General features: G+C 43.8%; 1 protein-coding gene across 1 annotated transcript in view; it reads left to right on the forward strand.

The window, feature by feature from the left end:
* Positions 1-4,258, forward strand: part of LOC138801806 (uromodulin-like) — a 29,793-nt gene extending 25,535 nt beyond the window's left edge. Inside the window, exon 14 of the mRNA XM_069984904.1 lies at positions 4,191-4,258. Coding sequence (XP_069841005.1) covers positions 4,191-4,258 — 68 coding nt within the window. The remainder of the gene's footprint in view (positions 1-4,190) is intronic.
* Positions 4,259-20,096: the final 15,838 nt, after the last annotated feature.

The following is a 20,096-nucleotide window of genomic DNA, read 5'->3' on the forward strand; positions in this document are numbered from 1 at the left end:
GTTTCCATAAATATTCGGCAGCATTTTTCCACATGATATTAAATGCATAAGTGGCTTTATGAAGGATTTTCAAATGCATTTCTGTCTACTGTTCGTTTATCATAGATGTTCTAACCGCTTTCAGACCACTTAAAGCGTAACTATAAAATATTTTGACCATTCAGTATTAGTTAGCTTAGGTCATGATAAGAATTTTTGCAATAAACATTAATAACCTAAAATGAACAGTTTTTTAAATACATAAGGCTGACTATGCCCTTACAGCCCTCTCTGGCTCTGACTTATTTCTGCATTCCTGCTGGACACGCCCCCTCCCTGGAGATCCGTCCTGAGTGTACGGACTCTGACAGGAGAATCAGTTAACAGCCCTGACACAGAGAGAAACAAAACCTCCTCCCCCCCTCCTAGCAGCACGTTCTCCCCCCTCCCCTCACAGAGGTGACTAAGCAGAGCTGAGGGTGTTGTGTGTGAGGAGCAGCGCAGGGGAGGAGCTGGATGGAGGGACAAGTACTCAGTGCTTCACCCAGGAGGCACATGCTACCATGACTCAAATGTACTGCATGAGGGAGAGTGGGTGAGTCACTGAGGGGAGGACTACAAGTCCCAGCACAACACAGCTGTAGTCCTTCCATAGTACATATAACACTCACTATCAGATGTCCAGCAGGTGCCCACACCTCCATGGCTGACATTGTCCTACAGTGTTATGGGAGCAGATGACTGTATCTAATCCCACTCTGTGTGATACCATCTGCTGGAGCTCTGTATCTAATCTTACATTGTGATACTGTATGCTGGGGCTGTATCTGATCCTGCTATGTGTGATACATCTGCTAAGGTGCTGGTCAGTGAATGGAGGGACCCAGCCAGGGAGATGAGGGATAGGCCACACCCACTTTCTCTCAGCCAGAAGAAAAATTCATTTATTCCTCTGAGCCAAACAACTGGGGATATCTCAGCGAGCGCACACGCTATCAACGCAGTTTAGGGCTCTTTTTAAAGGGTAATTTCATTTTTTGGCTACTGAAATTATAGTTACGCTTTAAGAGTTTGCTTTGTAAATGAGCGATAGAAAAATCAGCTTCCCATGATTTAAAAAGTTTGAGCTTAATATTCGTTTGGGTGTGTTGTTTTAGAATATTATATATGTCTCGTAGTGATATACTGGTGTCTTCTTATGTGACAAAGGGCCTTTAGGCTCCCATTGGGCACCAGGGCCAAAGTTAATAGCTTTTAAGTAGGCGTGCCTTATAGATGTGTCCAGATAGGGAATTCACATGGAATTAGAAAAAGTGCGCTGTTAGAAACAGGTAAATAGTTTGCTATGGTAAATTATGTTAGTGATTAAAAAAGGGTCTTCATAGACTAGCCGTCCTGCTCCGAAGATTAGTCTTTTTAGATACAAAGGTTTCTGAAATCATAGACCAGATGAGAAATGTTTTGCTCTGGTAGTCAGAAGGCAATTTTTGTCATCTGTGTGGTAACTTTTTTGCTCAGTGTAATCCGCATATGTATTTTTTCACAGATACAGTAACTCCATCTTCAGGCTGTATTGGTAAGTACTGTATGCCATTTAACCCCATAAGGACTGAGCCAATTTTCGTTTTTTGCACTTCTATTTTTTCCTCCTCGTGTTTAAAGCGTAACTGTCATGTTTTTTGTTATTGCAGAAATCAGTAGTATAAGCGATTTTAAGAAACTCTGTAATAGGTTTTATCAGCCAAAAAAGCCTCCTTCTGTACTCAAGAAGCAATCTCCCAGCCTCCCCCCCCGACTTCTTATCTGTGCATTATCAGGCAAACACGTCTTCATTACAAAGAAGCCAGTGAAGACAGTGGGTTCTGCTCTCTCCATTGTAAGCCTATGAAGGGGGGAGGGGCTGAGGGAGATGAGGGAGCAGGAAGAGGTGACATGAAGGTCAGCTGTTTGTAGACTCTCTGGGCACCTAAAACGCAGGATTCTGGGGTCAGAAAGGTCAGTGCTTATCTATGAACTTACTGAGAGAAGATTGCAGGGTGTTGTGCTGTGCAGGACTGCGCCGTGCTCAGTCACTCCTAACAGCCCCTCCCCTCTCCATAGCCACATAATGGAGACAGAAATCCTGCTTCCTTTGATGTGTGGGGGGGAGGCTGAGAGATTGCTTTTTCAGTACAGAAGGAAACTTTTTTAGTACATAAAACCTATTACAGTTTCTTAAACTCGCTTGTACTGTTGATATTTAATGTTTTCAGAAAAATGACCCTGAAATGACAGTTACGCTTTAAAAGTCACCTTCAGTCCCTTATGGGGTCGGGTCTTAGTTTTTTCTATACCATTTGTACTTGAACTTATAGGCTATGTTGAATTGAACTTAAAAGCTGTTCTCCCCACTATACTACCACAGAAGGTTTTTTAGCAGCATTTAAATGACACTCTCAATTTTGACAGCAGCATTTCAATTGTTAATTAGCCGTCACAGATGTCACGCCCTTCAATCATTTGTAAAAATTTTGTGTAAACCACACTGTTTTAAAATCTGATCCTGCATTTAAAAGTTTTTTACAGGAGTAGTTGTACTTTGTAATGGCATCTTTTATTCTACCATAACATGTATGATGGAACCCCAAAATTATTATTTTTTACTTTTTTACTTTACACATTTTAAGTCCCCTTGGGGGACTTTCACATACAATTATTAGATTGTACATAGGCATCGCATTGATCAGTGTGATAGGCGCTCTGCTGATTAAGCCTGCCTGTGGCAGACTAAACCAGCAGAGTGTCGATCTGACCACACTGAGGAAGGTAAGAGACCTCCGGCGGTCCGTTAAAATGCACACTGCGGGGGTCCCGATCGGTAAGTGACAGAGGACTGCCCCTGTCACTTATACTTAAAGAGAACCAATCACCTCAAATTAACTGTCCCTATAATAAAAGATTATCTCTCCCTAAATCTATTCCTGAAGATACAGACTGCCTGTGCAGTCTGTATCTTATGCTTTTACCTAATCCTGTATAGCGGAGCAATAAGGGCGGGGGCGGCCATCTTGATGACGTCACAGTGGTGCGTTCCGGCGCTGGAACGCAAGGGACGTAATCAAGATGGCGCCCGGCTTTTCTGCACCGCTACAGAGGACTGGGTAAAGTATAAGATACAGACTGAAAAGGCAGTCTGTATCTTCATGAAGTTTATTTCTGAAGATACAGACTGCCTGTGCAGTCTGTATCTTATACTTTACCCAGTCCTCTGTAGCGGTGCAGTAAAGCCGGGCGCCATCTTGATTACGTCCCTTACGTTCCAGCGCTGGAACATACCAGTGACATCATCAAGATGGCCGCCCCCCGCCCTTACCGCTCCGCTATACAGGATTAGGTAAACGCATAAGATGCAGACTGCACAGGCAGTCTGTATCTTCAGGGACAGACTATAAGGCCCAGTTAGAATAGACATACACAGCGATCTCGCACTGTATAGCACGGGATCACTGTGTATTTACAGAGCGGCGGCAAAGGCTCATGGGAGCCCTTCCCGCCGCTCGGCATGCCAGGAGCTTCCTGTCTCGCGCCGGCTCTTTTCAAAAGAGCCAACGCGAGACAGGAAAAGAGAATGTGTATATTTTAAAAACGCGGCCGTAAAATTAAATAATTCCAATTACAAATATTAATAAAATATTAATTTACAGCTAATTATAAAAAAAAAAAAATTTTAAATTTCGGCCATGATTGGTTAATGCAGTTAATGCAGCCTGTCTTTAACGGTGAGGGCCGGGCTGCTCACTGCAGCCGGCCCCCACCTCCAATGCAGTGCGCTCCGCTCCGGAGCGTGCTTCATGGCTCAGGACGTACCTGCACGCCCAGGGTCGTCTGGGGACAGACTTTCAGGGAGTACAGGTACATCCTTGGTCGTCTAGGGGTTAAAATATGAGGAAGAAGCCCAGATGGAAGACTACATACCTGGTTTGTTTGCAGTCTGTAACCATGGAGACATGTACTGCAGATCAGAATAGGAGCTGTATACACAGAGTGGTAAGATGTTTTCAAATCAACTGATGGCAGAGGCAGAAAATTATACAGATTTGCTAATTGCTTTGGTTTACAAAAACTCAAGTCTTCCAGTACTTATCAGCTGCTGTATGTCCTGCAGGAAGTTGTGTCTTCTTTAAATAAGAAAATTTGGAAATTCTTCTTACAAGATGTATCTTCTTTTTCAGGCACAGGTCCATCATTTGTCTTCCTTGGCTTTGTTCTTCTTCTAATGACCCAAGTTATGTTTCTTTAGACTGATCATTACGGATATTCTCATGTGAATATGTATGTTACAAATACTCGGATATTCTGAATCAGTGACTGTGGTGTCTACTACTTTTAATCCTATCTTGTTAATAGAAATAATAGCTGTGCAGGAAATTGTTGGGTTCTGATTGGGTTCATGTTATGTTGTCATTTTCAAAATGTCAATAAATTTTAGCCTGAAAAATGAATTTATGTGACTGTTATGATGTGGGTTTTGTTGAAGTGTCATTCTTTTTTGAGCAAAATAACAAAACAATGATCAGAATGTTTAGCAATTTGTTACAGCTGCTAAGGTTATGTTCAGAACCGTCATGTGTGAATACAATCTGAGGCTATGTTCACACAACATCTTTTTTTGGTCTTTTTATGACAAATTTTTTTTTTGACAGCTGTCATTTTGGCGCCAAAACACATCAGATTAATTCAAATGACGGCCGTAATTTGGATAACACGGCTGCGCTTTGGCACCAAAATGATGTCTGGCCAAAAAAAAGATGTTGTGTGAACATACAGCAGCTTAAAGGGGTATTTCAGCAAAAAACCCACTCTGAAATAGAGGTGGACGATCTGGGTGCTTTGTGCAGGTTGTATAAAATCTGCGATCTCTTCTCTGGAATGTTAAATTCCTTAACATTAAGAGATGCAATCCTAATGTTACGCCATGGCCAGAGATTAGGTGGAGTAGCCATAACAGTAGGACAGAAATCCATAAGAGCCCTATCACAAGGGAACCAGTAAATACCATTAATAGACTACTCTTGCATTACTAAGCAAACTAAAAGAAAGAGAAAAAGAAAACAGCAATAACATGTGCAAGGGAAAGGCTCCTAAAGGAATAGCCCTTGGATAACGGGTCATACAATCACTTATCAAAAGTACTGTATATGTATGTTACCTTTTTTGTAATATCCATACTCGCTATACAATGTCTTCTTTCTTCGGCCTAGGCTCAATCTCTGGCTCCTGAAGTGTCAAGGACACTGTCTCTGCCACTGATTGGCTGCAAGAGGGCCAATGCAGCACACAAAAAGTTCAATGTGCTGGTTATGATGAAAAAAGAAGACGTCGGATGGTGGTGAATATGAACCTAGCTTCAGTGCACTTTTTAGGATGGTAGGAACGGTGTTATACTTACATTGCTGGTCGCCTTTCTTTAGATGCCACGCACATTTGTGCCGGGCCAGCTTCTCCTGTAATCTCCGCTCAGTGGAGATTTAAGAAAGTGCTGTGTGCTTTGGGTTTTAAAGAAAGAAGATGCCCAGGGATGTAAGTCTACCCAAAAGCACAGGCTGCCAGAATGTAACTTTTTGGGCATAAAAATCTGGGTCCCAATTGATTTCAATACGGTCCCAATTTGGAGTTGGGGTCTTGTTCAGTTCAGTTCAGGCGAACCCGAATATCCCTGGGACCACTCACCACTAAAGCAATATACTCATGGGTTTATTTAAGAGATGAACGAATCACTCGGAAATTTGTTTTGCGAAGTTTGCGAATATTTGTACGAATTTGAGAATTACATATAAACGAATTTCATTTAAAACAGTTAACCCTTTGAGGACCAGGCCCAAAATGACCCAGTGGACCGCGCAAATTTTGATCTTAGTGTTTTCGTTTTTCCCTCCTCCCCTTCTAAGAGCTCTAGCACTCTCAGTTTTCTATCTACAGGCCATGTAAGTGCTTGTTTTTTACAGGAATAGTTGTACTGTGTAATGGCGTCATTCATTTTACCATAACATGTATGATGGAATTCCAAATACATTATTTATGAAGCTATAAATAGGTGAAAAAAGAATGCAATATGGTAACGTTTGGGGGGTTCCTGTGTCTACGTAATACACTATATGGTAACAGCGACATGATACTATTATTCTTTTTTTTTTTTAACTGTATTTTTATTGAGATTTTACATTTGTACACCAAAAGTAATACACAGAAACAAAAAGAAGCCAGAAACAGAGTATCCCAGGATAACAGTGGAATCTAGTCGTAAAATAATGTAATATACATTGAATAACTATGTATAAAATGAAGAGAGAAACGGGACATTATCCCAACTGATTATAATGCGACACATAACATGAAACAATGAACACAATAACAGGGAGGGAAGACAACGGACACAACAGAAAAAACTAATAGGTGTGAAAAAAAAAAAAAAAAAAAAAAGGGGGGGGGGGGATGGGGGGTGAACCGAGGATTACGTCAAGTAGGGTCTGGGCCACAGTAGGAGTCCCATGGAGACCATATAGATTCAAATTTTGAGATGTTATTATTGATCATTGCAGTCAACTTCTCTAAGGATCTCAATTCCTTGATTTTAGCGTGTAGGCAATCCATAGAGGGAGGGGAGGTGCGTTTCCAGTTCCTGGCAATCAGGGTTTTTGCCGCGGTGAGGATCGTCAATAACAATTTGGCAGATCTCTTACCCAGTCTCTTAGGGAAAAGATTGAGAAGACACACCGCTGGGTCTTTAGGTACTTCCGCCTGCAGAACCGTAGTAGAGAGAGCACAAACCTCTCCCCAGAATCCCCGAATCAGGGGGCAGTCCCAAAAAATATGAAACTGAGTACCGACAGCTCCCAGGCATCTCCAACATTGTGGGGAAATACTACTATGTATTTTATGGAGTAGCTCCGGTGTGTGGTACCAGAACATAAGTACTTTGTAATGCACTTCTTTATACGTTGTACATATAGATGAGGTTGCTGCCCTGCTCCAAACCACACTCCAGGACTCCGGAGGTAATTGTCTCTGAAGGATAGTCTCCCACCTATCCATATAGGTATGTCTACCCTGTTCATCGCCCACCGGGGACATTAGAATACGGTAGATATCAGATATCAATCCCTTGGTAGATGTGCCAGATCTAGCCAGTTGTTCAAAGGCTGTGGGTTTAGATACTGTAAGAGATCCTAGGTGGGAGGGCATAAAATGTCTCAGTTTAAGGTAAGTGAAATGTTCGGATGCCGGGAAGATGGAACCTGTCCACTAGCTTTTCAAAGAGCAGTATGGTGCGAGTGAGAGGGTCAACAACGTCTGCAAACTGAAAAAGTCGTAATGAACCCCAGGTTCGAACAGTTTGAGATTGTAAACCTGAAGAAAAGGCTGGAAATAGTAGGAAGGAAACAAGCGGGGAGGAGCGAGAGAAGAGGCCAAATTTAGTAGCACAGGTATTCCAAATGTGCATCGTGAATCTAATAGGGCCAAGTAGGAGAAGGTGGGACGAGCTAGGGGGGGGAGACGTGCCAAAGGAAGGAGTTGGGGTGGGACGGGGCCAACCAAATCTTCTCAATCTCAACCCACTTCCTAAATGCCAAACAGGAGGACCACGCCGGCACATGTCTCAGGTGGGACGCCCAGTAGTACAGGACAAGATCCGGGACTCCAAGTCCCCCAAGCGATTTACTTCGCAACATTACAGACTTAGGTATACGATGCCTCCTAGAGGCCCAAATAAATTTAAGTAAGTCCTTCTGTAACTTTCTGAGCTCCTGGAGAGGGACACGTACCGGCAAGGTCTCAAAATAGTAGAGATCCTTAGGAAGGATGGTCATTTTGACTGCCGAAATTCTCCCCAGAAGGGAGATGTAATGTGAGGACCATTTGGCAAGTAGGGATCTAATGTCCTTAAACAAACCGGGAAAATTAGCTGAATATAGGGAGGAATATGTGGGTGTCAGGCGGATCCCGAGATATTTAATAGAGGAGGAGGTCCAGCGGAAGTGGAAGGTAGAGGACAGAAGAGAGACTATAGAGCTAGGTATGTTAAGTGTAGATATGTAGTCAACCGACTACAGGACCAAAGACCAAATCCACACCAGAATACGAAGAGCGCTGGAGTATACGCAATTTGCACACACCGGTGCAACCAGAAGTATCCAAAAGTAGATGGCGTAGTAAATCAATGTTCCTTTATTGCAACGCGTTTTCGGCCCTATATTTTTTATTTTCAGAACTTTTAACTTTTACTTTTATCTCCTCTTTAATTCCACACTCAGCCACTTAGTAGCAAGCCACCTAGTAGGTGGCTTGCTACTAAGTGGCTGAGTGTGGAATTAAAGAGGAGATAAAAGTAAAAGTTAAAAGTTCTGAAAATAAAAAATATAGGGCCGAAAACGCGTTGCAATAAAGGAACATTGATTTACTACGCCATCTACTTTTGGATACTTCTGGTTGCACCGGTGTGTGCAAATTGCGTATACTCCAGCGCTCTTCGTATTCTGGTGTGGATTTGGTCTTTGGTCCTGTAGTCGGTTGACTACATATCTACATTTGTCGTTCCCACCGTCGGTGGTGATGTCCCCCAGTACAGCTGCGGAGTACACCCTTACATGCTGCATTTAGAGTTGTGCCTAATATTCGCACAACCTACCCAGGTGAGTGGATCCCTGTCAGATCTTTTGTCCATCCACCTGGTCATTCTTCACTACACGAGGAAGCGCCCCCTGTCTCCCTTCTTTTCATTTCAGGTATGTTAAGTGGCATAGCCTCTGATTTAGAGGTATTCACTTTGTATCCCGATAATGTGCCATATTTAGTCAGCAGAGCATGGAGGTTAGGCAGCGTAGTCACAGGGTCAGACAGGGAGAGGAGAACATCGTCAGCAAACAGCATGATTTTGAATTCTTTACCTCTAATGGAGGCTCCCCTGATGTCCGGGCAGTTCCGAATGGCAGCCGCCAGGGGCTCAATACATAGAACGAAAAGTAGGGGTGATAAAGGACAGCCCTGCCGGGTGCCATTCGAAAGTGGAAATGAGTTGGACACCATATGAGGGAATTTAAGGGCTGCAGTGGGGCGTGAATAAAGACCACGCACTGCCGTTAAGAAGGGTCCGGTGAAGCCAAAACAGCCAAGTGTCTCGAACAAAAAGGGCCAGCCCAGGCGATCAAACGCCTTTTCTGCGTCCAGACTTAAAATAAGGGCCTCACTGGATTGCTGGTTCACTGCATCTATGACATCAATCACACGCCTAGTGTTGTCCCCTCCCTGTCGACCAGGGACAAATCCCACCCGATCTGCATGTATCAGGGAAGGCAGCCAATTACCCAAACGGGTGGCCAGCAGTTTGGTAAATAGCTTAAAGTCGGAGTTCAAGAGGGAGATGGGTCTATAGTTAGCACAATCTAGGGGATCTTTTCCAGGTTTAGGGATAAGAGTAATATAAGAGTGGGACATAGAGGAGGGTATAGAGGATCCTTGTAGAAAAGAGTTAAAGAGAGTAAGAAGGCATGGTGTTAGTTCAGCGGGAAAAGTCTTATAGTAGAGATATGTGAAGCCATCAGGCCCCGGGGAGCGCCCCGACGGAAGGGATTTAAGAATTTCTGCGAGTTCCTCTGTCGTAACCGGAGCATTCAGCTCCTCCAGAGCCTCACTCGAAAGAGAAGGTAAATTACAACCTGCTAGGAATTCCTTAATGCGTTGGGAGCGCAAACCCGGGTCTGAGGGTAGAGTGGAGGGCAAGGAGTACAATTTAGAATAGAAGTCAGAGAAGATATTAGAAATTTCCTTTGGGTTATAAGTAAGATTACCTTGTCCGTTCCTGAGGACCTGCGGGGACTGAGCAGCAGAGCGATTATTGAGCATACGAGCGAGGAGGGTATGGGCTTTGTTTCCTTTTTCGTAAAATCTTTGTTTAGAGTAAAGGAGAAGCCTCTCGACCTTATGAAGGGAAAGGTCTTTCAATTTAGCTCGGGTTGCCGTCAACCGTCGCAGGACCCCAAGGGAGGGGCGTTGGTTAAGAAGGCGTTCCAAGGTCTGTATTTCCGCTTTGGTGGTGTCCATAAGTGCACGGGTGTCTTTTTTTTGGCGCGAGCTTAGGGCTATGCAGTGACCCCGAACCACTGCCTTATGGGCTTCCCAGAGGATGGCTTCCGAGGACACAGAGCCGTCATTAGTGCGAAAATAGTCAATGATGGCGGCCTTGATAGAGTCTCTGGTGATTTGGTTCTTTAAGAGGCTCTCATTTAGCCTCCAGTGGCAGTGGCGAGTCGGGGCAAGAAAGGAGGCTAACTTAAGCATAACTGGGCCATGATCCGACCAAGAAATAGGCTCAATATGGGCACCACGCAGTAGGCGGACTGTAGGGACGTTGCCAAAAAAGTAATCGATACGTGAGTGGGTGTTGTGAGGGGAGGAAAAGAATGTATAGGTTCGCTCCGTAGGGTGGTCTAGTCGCCAAAGGTCATAAAATTGGTGCCTACGAATCAGTTTGCGGAACTCTAGGGAGAGTTTTGCTTGTTCGATCGGTATAGGCCGGCCTGAAACCAAATGTCTGTCCATGGTCTCGGAAAAGGAGAGATTAAAGTCACCTCCCACGATCCTGGGACCAGGAGGATACTTGGAAAGGCGGGAGAGGACCCTACGGAGGAAGGGTATCTGAGATCTATTAGGGGCATAGATGTTACAGAAAAGGATACTTTTACCCTGCAGTATGCCCTCTACTATTACAAATCTCCCGCCAGGGTCAGAGTAGGATGAGGAGATCTGAATGGGACAAGAGCGGGAGAACAGGACAGCAACCCCAGCTGTTTTGTTACCTTTAGAGGCCGACACCACCGTTGGATAGGAGTGCCTGGCAAAGCGAAAATTGGCTGTATTATCAAAGTGGGTCTCCTGCAAAAAAGCCACATCAGCCTGTAAATTACGTAGTTCCCTCAGAGCTAAGCGCCTCTTAAAGTTGGAATTGAGGCCCTTTACATTCAAAGATACACAATTAATCATTGGGACAGAGAGAGAGGGTGGACCAAAGTGTAATGAAACTCACCGCACCCCGATAGCCAGGCCAGGAACCCTTGAAGGAGGATCCAATTGAGTCCAGGATAAAGTCAGTACCCCTCGACCTAGGGAGAAAACACCGGGGAACACACAAAAGGGAGGACAGGGGAGAAGACAGATACGAGACGTAAACAAAATTAACACAGAACAGCATCCTAAGATGGGACAGGGCACACGGCCCAACATCCTGAGTAACAGTACTCGGACAGGAGCAAAAGCAACTATGGGAGGGATACTCCCCAATGAGGGAATGTAAACTTAGAGGTGGGGTTGCATAAAGAAAGCTCCATGCGGGGGGAAGGAGACTCCACCAGAGCATGACGGCAGGGAAACAGCACAAGTGCTACCCTATTTCCCACAGCTATGTGAATTAACTACATTAATAACTTGGAAGGCCCAGATAGCAGATCAGAAACTACTGAAAGGACATTAGAAACCAGGAGGGGGAATCATCATGGGGACCCCACTTGCTGCAAAGCGGCATCTCAGGCAGGGCGACTACCCTCCATGTTGGGTAGTGGTGGAGATCCCTCTGAGTGTCTACGTCTCCTCTTCTGACGGACCGTTTGCCACACCGGTGGAGGTGGTGGAGGTGGGGGGGCAACAGTCCAGTCTGAAATCTGAGGGACCGGGATTCCTAGGGTGTCACAGAAGCCAGGGAGGTCCGACAGATCACGTAGGACTGCAGAGCGTCCGTTCTTCCTAGCTGACAGGGCAAAGGGGAAATTCCAGCGATACAGTACATCGTGATCCTTCATGGCAGTTAGCAAGGGGCGCAGGAGACGCCTTTTTTGCAGGGTGACCCAGGACAAATCAGGAAAAAGTTGAATGGGGGCCCCATCAAAATCAAAATTGCGAAGCATACGGGCTTTAGTCATGATGCGCTCCTTCACCGAGTAATCGTGCAAGCAGCAGATGACGTCTCTGGGGGGTCCTGAAGCAGGCTTCGGCCTAAGGGCCCGGTGAGCTCTGTCCAGCTTGATTTTATGGGACGGTGGTTCCCCCAGGATGGTGTTAAATAAGCCCTCTAGTGTCGAAGCCAGATCATCGTCCTGTCTGGCCTCCGGCAAACCCCTTACTCTTATGTTACATCTCCTGCCCCTGTTATTCAAATCTTCCAGGTGCCTCTGCATATTGTCTAAGACGGCAGTCTGGGAGCAAATGGTAGATTGTAGATGGCAGATGTAGTCGCGGGTGGAATCATGCTCGTCTTCCAGGGACTCCACTCATGTTGAAACATGGCGAATGTCTTTCCTGACCTCCGATAGCTCTTTTCGGAAGGCCTCTTTGACCTCCGATATCAGGGATTGGAAGTCTCGTTTAGTGGGAAGCTGAGAGATCAGGTCCCGGACATCATTTTGGGAGCGGAGGCCCGCACAAGAAGTATCAGAGTCTGAGTCAACATGGTGCAGCAATGTTTTGTCTCTGTGAAGGGACTGCCGGGCAGAGGCAGGAACTGCCCTAGCACAATCTGGGTCCATGGTATGCGTAGCCATGAGGGCTTTGTTAGCGCGGCGAGATTTTGTGGAGGACGCCATACTGTACAGACTCTGGCCCTTTAAGACACCCGTTGAGGTTGCAATATCTGTCCCCACTGCAGAGGGTGCGTTTCCCAGGGGACAGTCAGCAATCAAGGTATGGTGAAGTGAGGATGGGGCAGGAGTAACAGTGTAGGCCAGAGACCGAGGGGTTAATTGTTCAGCTGCCGTTCTCCCTGCTAGTGGCTGTGCCGTGTCAGGGAGGCAAGATGGTACCTCGTCACGTGATGTCTGTGCAGGGGACTGCGGCTTACCCGGTCCGTCCGAGGGCACTGAAGAGAGGTGCTGGGAGGAAGAGCGAAACTCGGGGCACAGCGTGGGTTGAAGAAGGTGCTCGCCCACTCCGGGTGCCGGACTGGCCGCTGTTCCTGCCTGTGGCTGCTCTGTGTGAGGGAGGCAAGATGGCGCCTCACCACGTGGCGTCCGGGCGAAAGGCCGCGACTCACCCGATCCGCCGAGGAGCGCAGGCAGCAGGTGACGGGAGGAGGACTGAGGCACAGGGCACAGCGGGGTGTCCGGAAGGTCGTTCCCCGCACCGAGGGATGGGCCGGTCCCGGTCCCGGGCTGCCGGATGGGAGGTCGTACCGCAGCGGGATCACAGCTCCTTGTAAGGTACCGGAGGAGCGTCCGCGGGCGGGTACCGGGTCCGGGGTGTTGAGGGGTAGATCGGGTGGTTCTCCTGGGTCGTATGCCCATCGATAGGGTGTGCTAATGTAGCTGGGGCCGCTTATGGAGCTGTGAGGAGCGGGAGCTCAGTTAGTGCACGTCTGCTCTCATGGACGGCTCGCCACGCCCCCACTATTATTCTATAGGTCAGACCGAACACAACCATATGCAGGTTACACAGATTCTCTAATGTTATATATTGTGAGACACTGAAGGGGTTAATCCTGGATGGTCGCTATGTTTCGCCTGTGTTCAGCTATTACACCTACTAGGACTGAGGGAAGTTCATGTCTCACTATCTGAGACATGGAAAAACCAGGGATGTGATGTGATCTCCAGCAAAGGTAGTTGCTGGGGATGTATTGATAAAGTGTGTTTGGGCCTGGTTTTTAGGAATGAATGGCAGGCTTGGTAGTGGGGCTGTCCATTCCACTTCCTCCACTCCAGATATTGTTTTGGTGTCAGACGCCACAGGTGCTGAGGCTGGATCATCAGCAGCTTCATAAAGTGTTGCAGAGCCATGGACAGAGTGAGGCTGGGTGCAGCTGAGTGTGCTGAGTGTGCTGGAAGGCTGCAGCCTCAGGAGAAGCCATATACCTGACCAAGGTAAAACATTGGACTGTATACAATGTTATGTTCGTGCGACTGCAGCTAGTCGTAGCGTATAGACAGGGCCGTCTTCTGTTTAGTTAGTGCTGGACAAGCAGAGTTTATTTTGTGTTATGCCTAAAGCCAAGGCTGTTTATTTGTTTTCTTGTATTGGAGAATAAACGCAGGCAAAGCCTGTACTTGGACTTCATTCGTTTCAGCCTGTTGACTGCTGTTCACACTGCAATCCTGCACTCTACTGAGCAAATCCTCCCACAATATATATTTTTTTTATGAAATGCTTTTTTTTGGCAATTAAATATTAATAAAATAGGCCTATTGTGACGCTTATAACGGTTTTATTTTTTCACCTACGGGGCTGTGTGGGGTGTCATTTTCCGCCATGATCTCTAGTTTTTATAAACACTATATTTGTGAAGATCGGACGTTTTGATCACTTTTTATTGATTTTTTTTAATATATAATGTAACATAAAATCGGTAATCCGCTCACTTTTTTTCCCTCTTTTCGTGTACGCCGTTCACCGATCACAATGACGCTTGTTATATTTTAATAGATCGGACAATTACGCACGCTACGGTATATTATATGTTTATCTATTTATTTATTTTTATATGTTTTAATTATATAATGGGAAAGGGGGGTGATTTCAACTTTTATTGGGGGAGGGGTTTTGGGGTAGTGTAATACTGTTTTGAACTTTTTTTTTTTTTACACACTTGAAGTCTCTTTGGGGGACTTTTACATACACTACTTGGATTTCTACACTGATGAATGCTATGCCATAGGCATAGCATTGATCAGTGTTATCGCTGATCTGCTCATTGAGCCTGCCTGTGCAGGCTTAGTGCAGCAGATCGCCGATCGGACCGCACGGAGGCAGGTGAGAGACCTCCGGCGGTCCGTTTCAACGATCGGGACCCCCGCAGTCACACTGCGGGGCTCCCGATCGGTAAGTGACAGGGGACTCCCCCTGTCACTTACACTTAAATGCCGCAGTCGCGCCGCGTTCGCGGCGTTTAAGGGGTTAAGGACACTCGGCAGCGCGATCGCTGCAGCGTGTCATTACCGGTGAGGTCCCGGCTGCTCACTGTAGCTGGCCCCCACCTCCTATGAAGCTCGCTTCGCTCCGGAGTGCGCTTCATAGCGGGAGAAACACCCAGGACGTACAGTTACGTCATGGGTCGTCTGGGGACAGACTTCCATGACGTAACCCTACGTCCAGGGTCGTCTAGCGGTTAAAGGAGAAGTCCTGCCAAAACTATTTTTTAATATGTTATTACTTACGGAAAGTTAGACAAATTTCTAATGTACATTAATTATGGGAAATGCACATATATGGCTATTTCCCTTAATTTAGTAGATCAGGGAGACTTCAGATTCTCTAAAAAGAGATGATGTCACGAACCGGGGGTGTAATTACAATGGATCGCCAGCAGGGGCGCACTATATATAGAAGTCAATGAGTACCATTGACTTCTATATATAGTGCGCCCCTGCTGGACACTCCATTGAAATTACAATGGATGTGTATGTACATGTAATACAGTATACAGTGTTTTTGATTGAATACATTTATGGAATACTTTGGCGAGCAAGTGTCCTTGCTCCCCAAAGTATTCCATAAATGTACACATCTAAAGAAATTGCACAAATAATCTAGAAGTATAACAAATCCTTTATTTTCATATACATCATATACATAATATTAAAAACTCAAAATTATCATGGGGAATGACACAGATAACACTAAGGCCAGAGGGGGGGAAATATCTCAGTGCGGTAAACCAACCGAATATATATATATATATATATATATATATATATATATATATATATATATATATATATTATATATATATAATCTATGCTAAAGTGCTATAGCGTAATATGTGCCAATTACAACGCTGCCATCTGGTGGTCACTAATAATAAAGTACAGGCAGTGATGTAGCTCCTGATGAAGAGAGCGAAACGTGCGTCGGGCTTGTGCGCCGGACGGGGGTAAGATCTCAGTGTGTGTGCGGTGCCTGGACGCTGGTGTGTGGTCACATATGAATATTATGCAATTGTATAATTAATTGTAATTGTATGGAGCAGGCTCAGCTCAAGATACCAAGCCATTCTTTGTCGAGAATAGGGACATCAAAGGTTTTCAATCATCAAGGAGATTTTGGAGACTATATGATACTATATACATTAGCAAATAAGCCAAATATCCTTACTCCCGTTGACTCCGGCTAGGGAGAAACTCCAGCAGCGGCGCATAGCGCATAGAGGGAGCCTCCTCACCCCTCTCCTGCAGGCGCACCGCCCGGTGGTACTGGTCCCTGACGCTTTGCCAGCGGGTCTCCACTGCTCGGACTGACAAAAGAGAAAAAAAAGGACAAGGTTAAACACAAAGTAAAAAAAAATAAAATATATATAAGGCTTATTCTGAATATCGTGCATTCTTCGAAATAATTTAATTCATACATGATGTCACAATAAGACATACCCATTCTCATCTGCTCAGCGTCCGTCACCTCTCCCCACTGTGGGACTACCAGGCCCGCGATTTGGTCCCACGTCTCTCTGCGCAGAATGCGGTCTTGGTAGCCATGCACAGTCAAATCCCACATATGGGGACGGGAACGCACCTGAAATAAAAATATATCAACACATTAATCAGTACACATCTCCATCTGACTTCACCTTTCTATGTGTCTAGATCTATTTGAAGAATAACAACACAAAAGACATTATTTCCATAATGAAAATACATAGAGTGGTGTTGGGATTCGAACAGACGACCTGTGTAATCTAATGCACACAGCCTAACCACTGAGCCAAGACGCACAACACAAAGGAATGCTGGAACTCTTGGAAGAGACTTAGGAAAAGATCCTAACATTTGTGATTCATTATTTCATTTAGGAATGGATTGTTGTGTTAACTCGCACTCATTTGGAGTCCACAATACCAGCCAAATTATAACATTTTGTTGAGACCTAATGACAAAGAAATTCTACATTTCTTTGAAAACGCGTCAACACATGTGCAAACCAGTCACGCTAACAATGACACTACTGCGGGTGTTGTTCTGGGGGGTGTGGTGTGTTGACACCAGTAGTGTGCCAAACTAACATTGCCCAACGGCTATGTTCACACACAGTTCGATTTGGTCCGAAGTATGCTCCAGATTGATAAAAAAAAACCAACATACTGTCTGGCCAAAAAAAGAAAGACAGACAAGGTTATGTATTGTATTATCTAAAGATTTAATGAGGGACAGACACTAACAGTCCACAGCGTGGAACCTAAAGCTACATGAAAAACACATAAAAAACGCAACATTCAAAACACAACATGAAAAACGCATCAAAAACGCTACATTCAAAACACAACATGAAAAACGCATCAAAAGCGCTATATTAAAAACGCAAACATAGAAAATAATCAACAATGCTACAATAAAAAGGCAACAATAACAACGCTACTATAACAACGCATCGAAAATGAAAAACTAATAAAAAAAAATATAACATTATAAATTCTTACAATGCTAAAACGCTAAACACAAATAAAAAAAATAACGCTCACAATAAAATGGAAATTTACATGAAAATGAAATAAATAGAACAATACACATACGCAGCACACAAAACCCGACAAATACGCAACCACAATAAAAGGCTAGTCAAAAATTATTAAAAATTAAACGCTGCAGTAAAAATTAAACAGACAAAAAAAAAAATTACATCGAAGTAAATGGACACAGCATCAAATATGCTGCATCAAATATGCTGCATTAAATATGCTGCAGATCGGCAGCGTAGTTGCTGCGTTTTTTATGCTGTGTTATTACTGCTGCGATAAGGTACGTGTGAAGCTAAACATAATAGATGTAAGTATAGCGTTTGTGACCCAAGCAATAAACATTTTTAATAATAAAATACAATAGTATATAAGGAAAAACATAAGGCAAGAATATCATGATTGTTTTAAGAGTAAGAAATCAGGTTTGTAATTACTTGTAAGACATTTTATTTTAACATATATATAGGTAGATAAAAAAATAACAAAAAATTTTTTTTTTACCTCTGCTATCAGCCTTGGGACATCAATGTCCCTCTGCCAGGACCTACATTTGCCACGATGGGCACCACCACGCTCCGCTCCTCACCGTGACATTGCTCTGGATCGGTACATCCAAGGACGTGTGCCATTGAAGCCCATTAACTCGCCACTTTTAACACTCATGGGGCGTTACGCATTCAATTATTGTAATCAGAATCCGCTTTGATCCGGCTGTAATCAGGGTTCCGTCTGTAAACAATTGGAGATCGTACGGCTGGAGTTGGACCATTTCGGGCTGGAAATGATGGTCTGGTTCATTTTTTTACGGCGCAGTATCCAATCAGGCCGTAGCCTCATACGTAGTGTGCACTGTGCAGCCGCATATCGTATACTTCCAAGCATACGCATGAACCGCAAAAATACGGCCGATTATTTGCAGACACAATACAGCCGCACAGATACGTAGTGTGAACATAGCCTTAGTCCAAAGGGACTTCAAATGTGTAAAAAAAAAAAAAGTCATAAACACTAACACACTACCCCAAAACCCCTCCCCCAATAAAAGTTGAAATCACCCCCCTTTCCCATTATATAAATAAAACATATAAAAATAAATAAACAAATAAACATATAATATACCGTAGCGTGCGTAATTGTCCGATCTATGAAAATATAACAAGCGTCATTGCGAACGGTAAACGGCGTACACGAAAAGAGGGAAAAAAGTGCGCGGATTACCGATTTTATGTTACATTATATATTAAAAAAAATTAATAAAAAGTGATCAAAACGTCCGATCTTCACACATATGGTATTAATAAAAACTAGAGATCATGGCGGAAAAAATGACACCCCATACAGCCCCGTAGGTGAAAAAATAAAACCGTTATAAGCGTCACAATAGGCCCATTTTATTTATAATTAATTGCCAAAAAAAAGGATTTCATTTAAAAAAAATATATAACATTAGAGAATCTGTGTAACCTGCATATAGTTGTGTTCGGGCTGACCTAAAGAATAATAGTATCATGTCGCTGTTACCATATAGTGCATTATGTAGACACAGGAACCCCCCAAACGTTACCATATTGCATTCTTTTTTGCGATTTCACCTATTTATATCTTCATAAATAATATATTTGGAATTCCATCATACATGTTATGGTAAAATGAATGACGCCATTACAAAGTACAACTATTCCTGTAACAAACAAGCACTTACATGGCTTGTAGATAGAAAACTGAGAGTGCTAGAGCTCTTAGAAGGGAGGGGAGGGAAAAACGGAAACATTAAGATCAAAATTTGCGCGGTCCACTGGGTCATTTTGGGCCTGGTCCTCAAAGGGTTAATGTTATATTTTATTGTTATTTTTGTTAAATTTTTGATGCGTTGTTATAGTAGCGTTGTTCTTGTTCCCTTTTTCTTGTAGTGTTGTTGTAAATTTAATAAATTTGCGTATTTTATGCGTTTTTCATGTTTTGTTATAAATGTTGTGTTTTCGATGCGTTTTTCATGTTTTGTTAAAAATGTTGCGTTTTAGATGCGTTTTTCATGTTATCTTATAAATGTATGTTTTCTGATGCGTTTTTCATGTTGTCTTATAAAGGTAGCGTTTTAGATGTGTTTTTCATGTTGTGTTATAAATGTTTTGGTTTTGATGCGTTTTTCATGTTTTGTTAAAAATGTTGCGTTTTAGATGCGTTTTTCATGTAGCTTTAGGTTCCACGTTGTGGACTGTTAGTGTCTGTCCCTCATTGAATCTTTAGATAATACAATACATAACCTTCTCTGTCTTTTTTGGGCCAGACATTTTTTTATTTTTATTTTTTATTTATCAATCTGGACCATACTTCGGACCAAATTGCAATGTGTGTCACCATAGCCGTTGGGCAATGTTAGTTTGGCACACTACTGTTGGCAACACACCACACCCCCCAGAACAACAACCACAGTAGTGTCATTGTTAGCTTGACTGGTTTGCACATATGTTGAAGCGTTTTACAAGGAATGTAGATTTTCTTTGTCATTAGGTCTCAATGAAATGCTCTAATTGAGCTGGTATTGTGGACTCCAAATTAGTGCGAGTTAAGACAACAATCCATTCCTAAATGAAATAATTAATGACAAATGTTAGGATCTTTTACAAAGTGTGATGCAAGAGTTCCAGCATTCCTC

Source organism: Dendropsophus ebraccatus, chromosome 9 (assembly GCF_027789765.1).
Source record: "Dendropsophus ebraccatus isolate aDenEbr1 chromosome 9, aDenEbr1.pat, whole genome shotgun sequence".
Taxonomy (NCBI): Eukaryota; Metazoa; Chordata; class Amphibia; order Anura; family Hylidae; genus Dendropsophus; species Dendropsophus ebraccatus.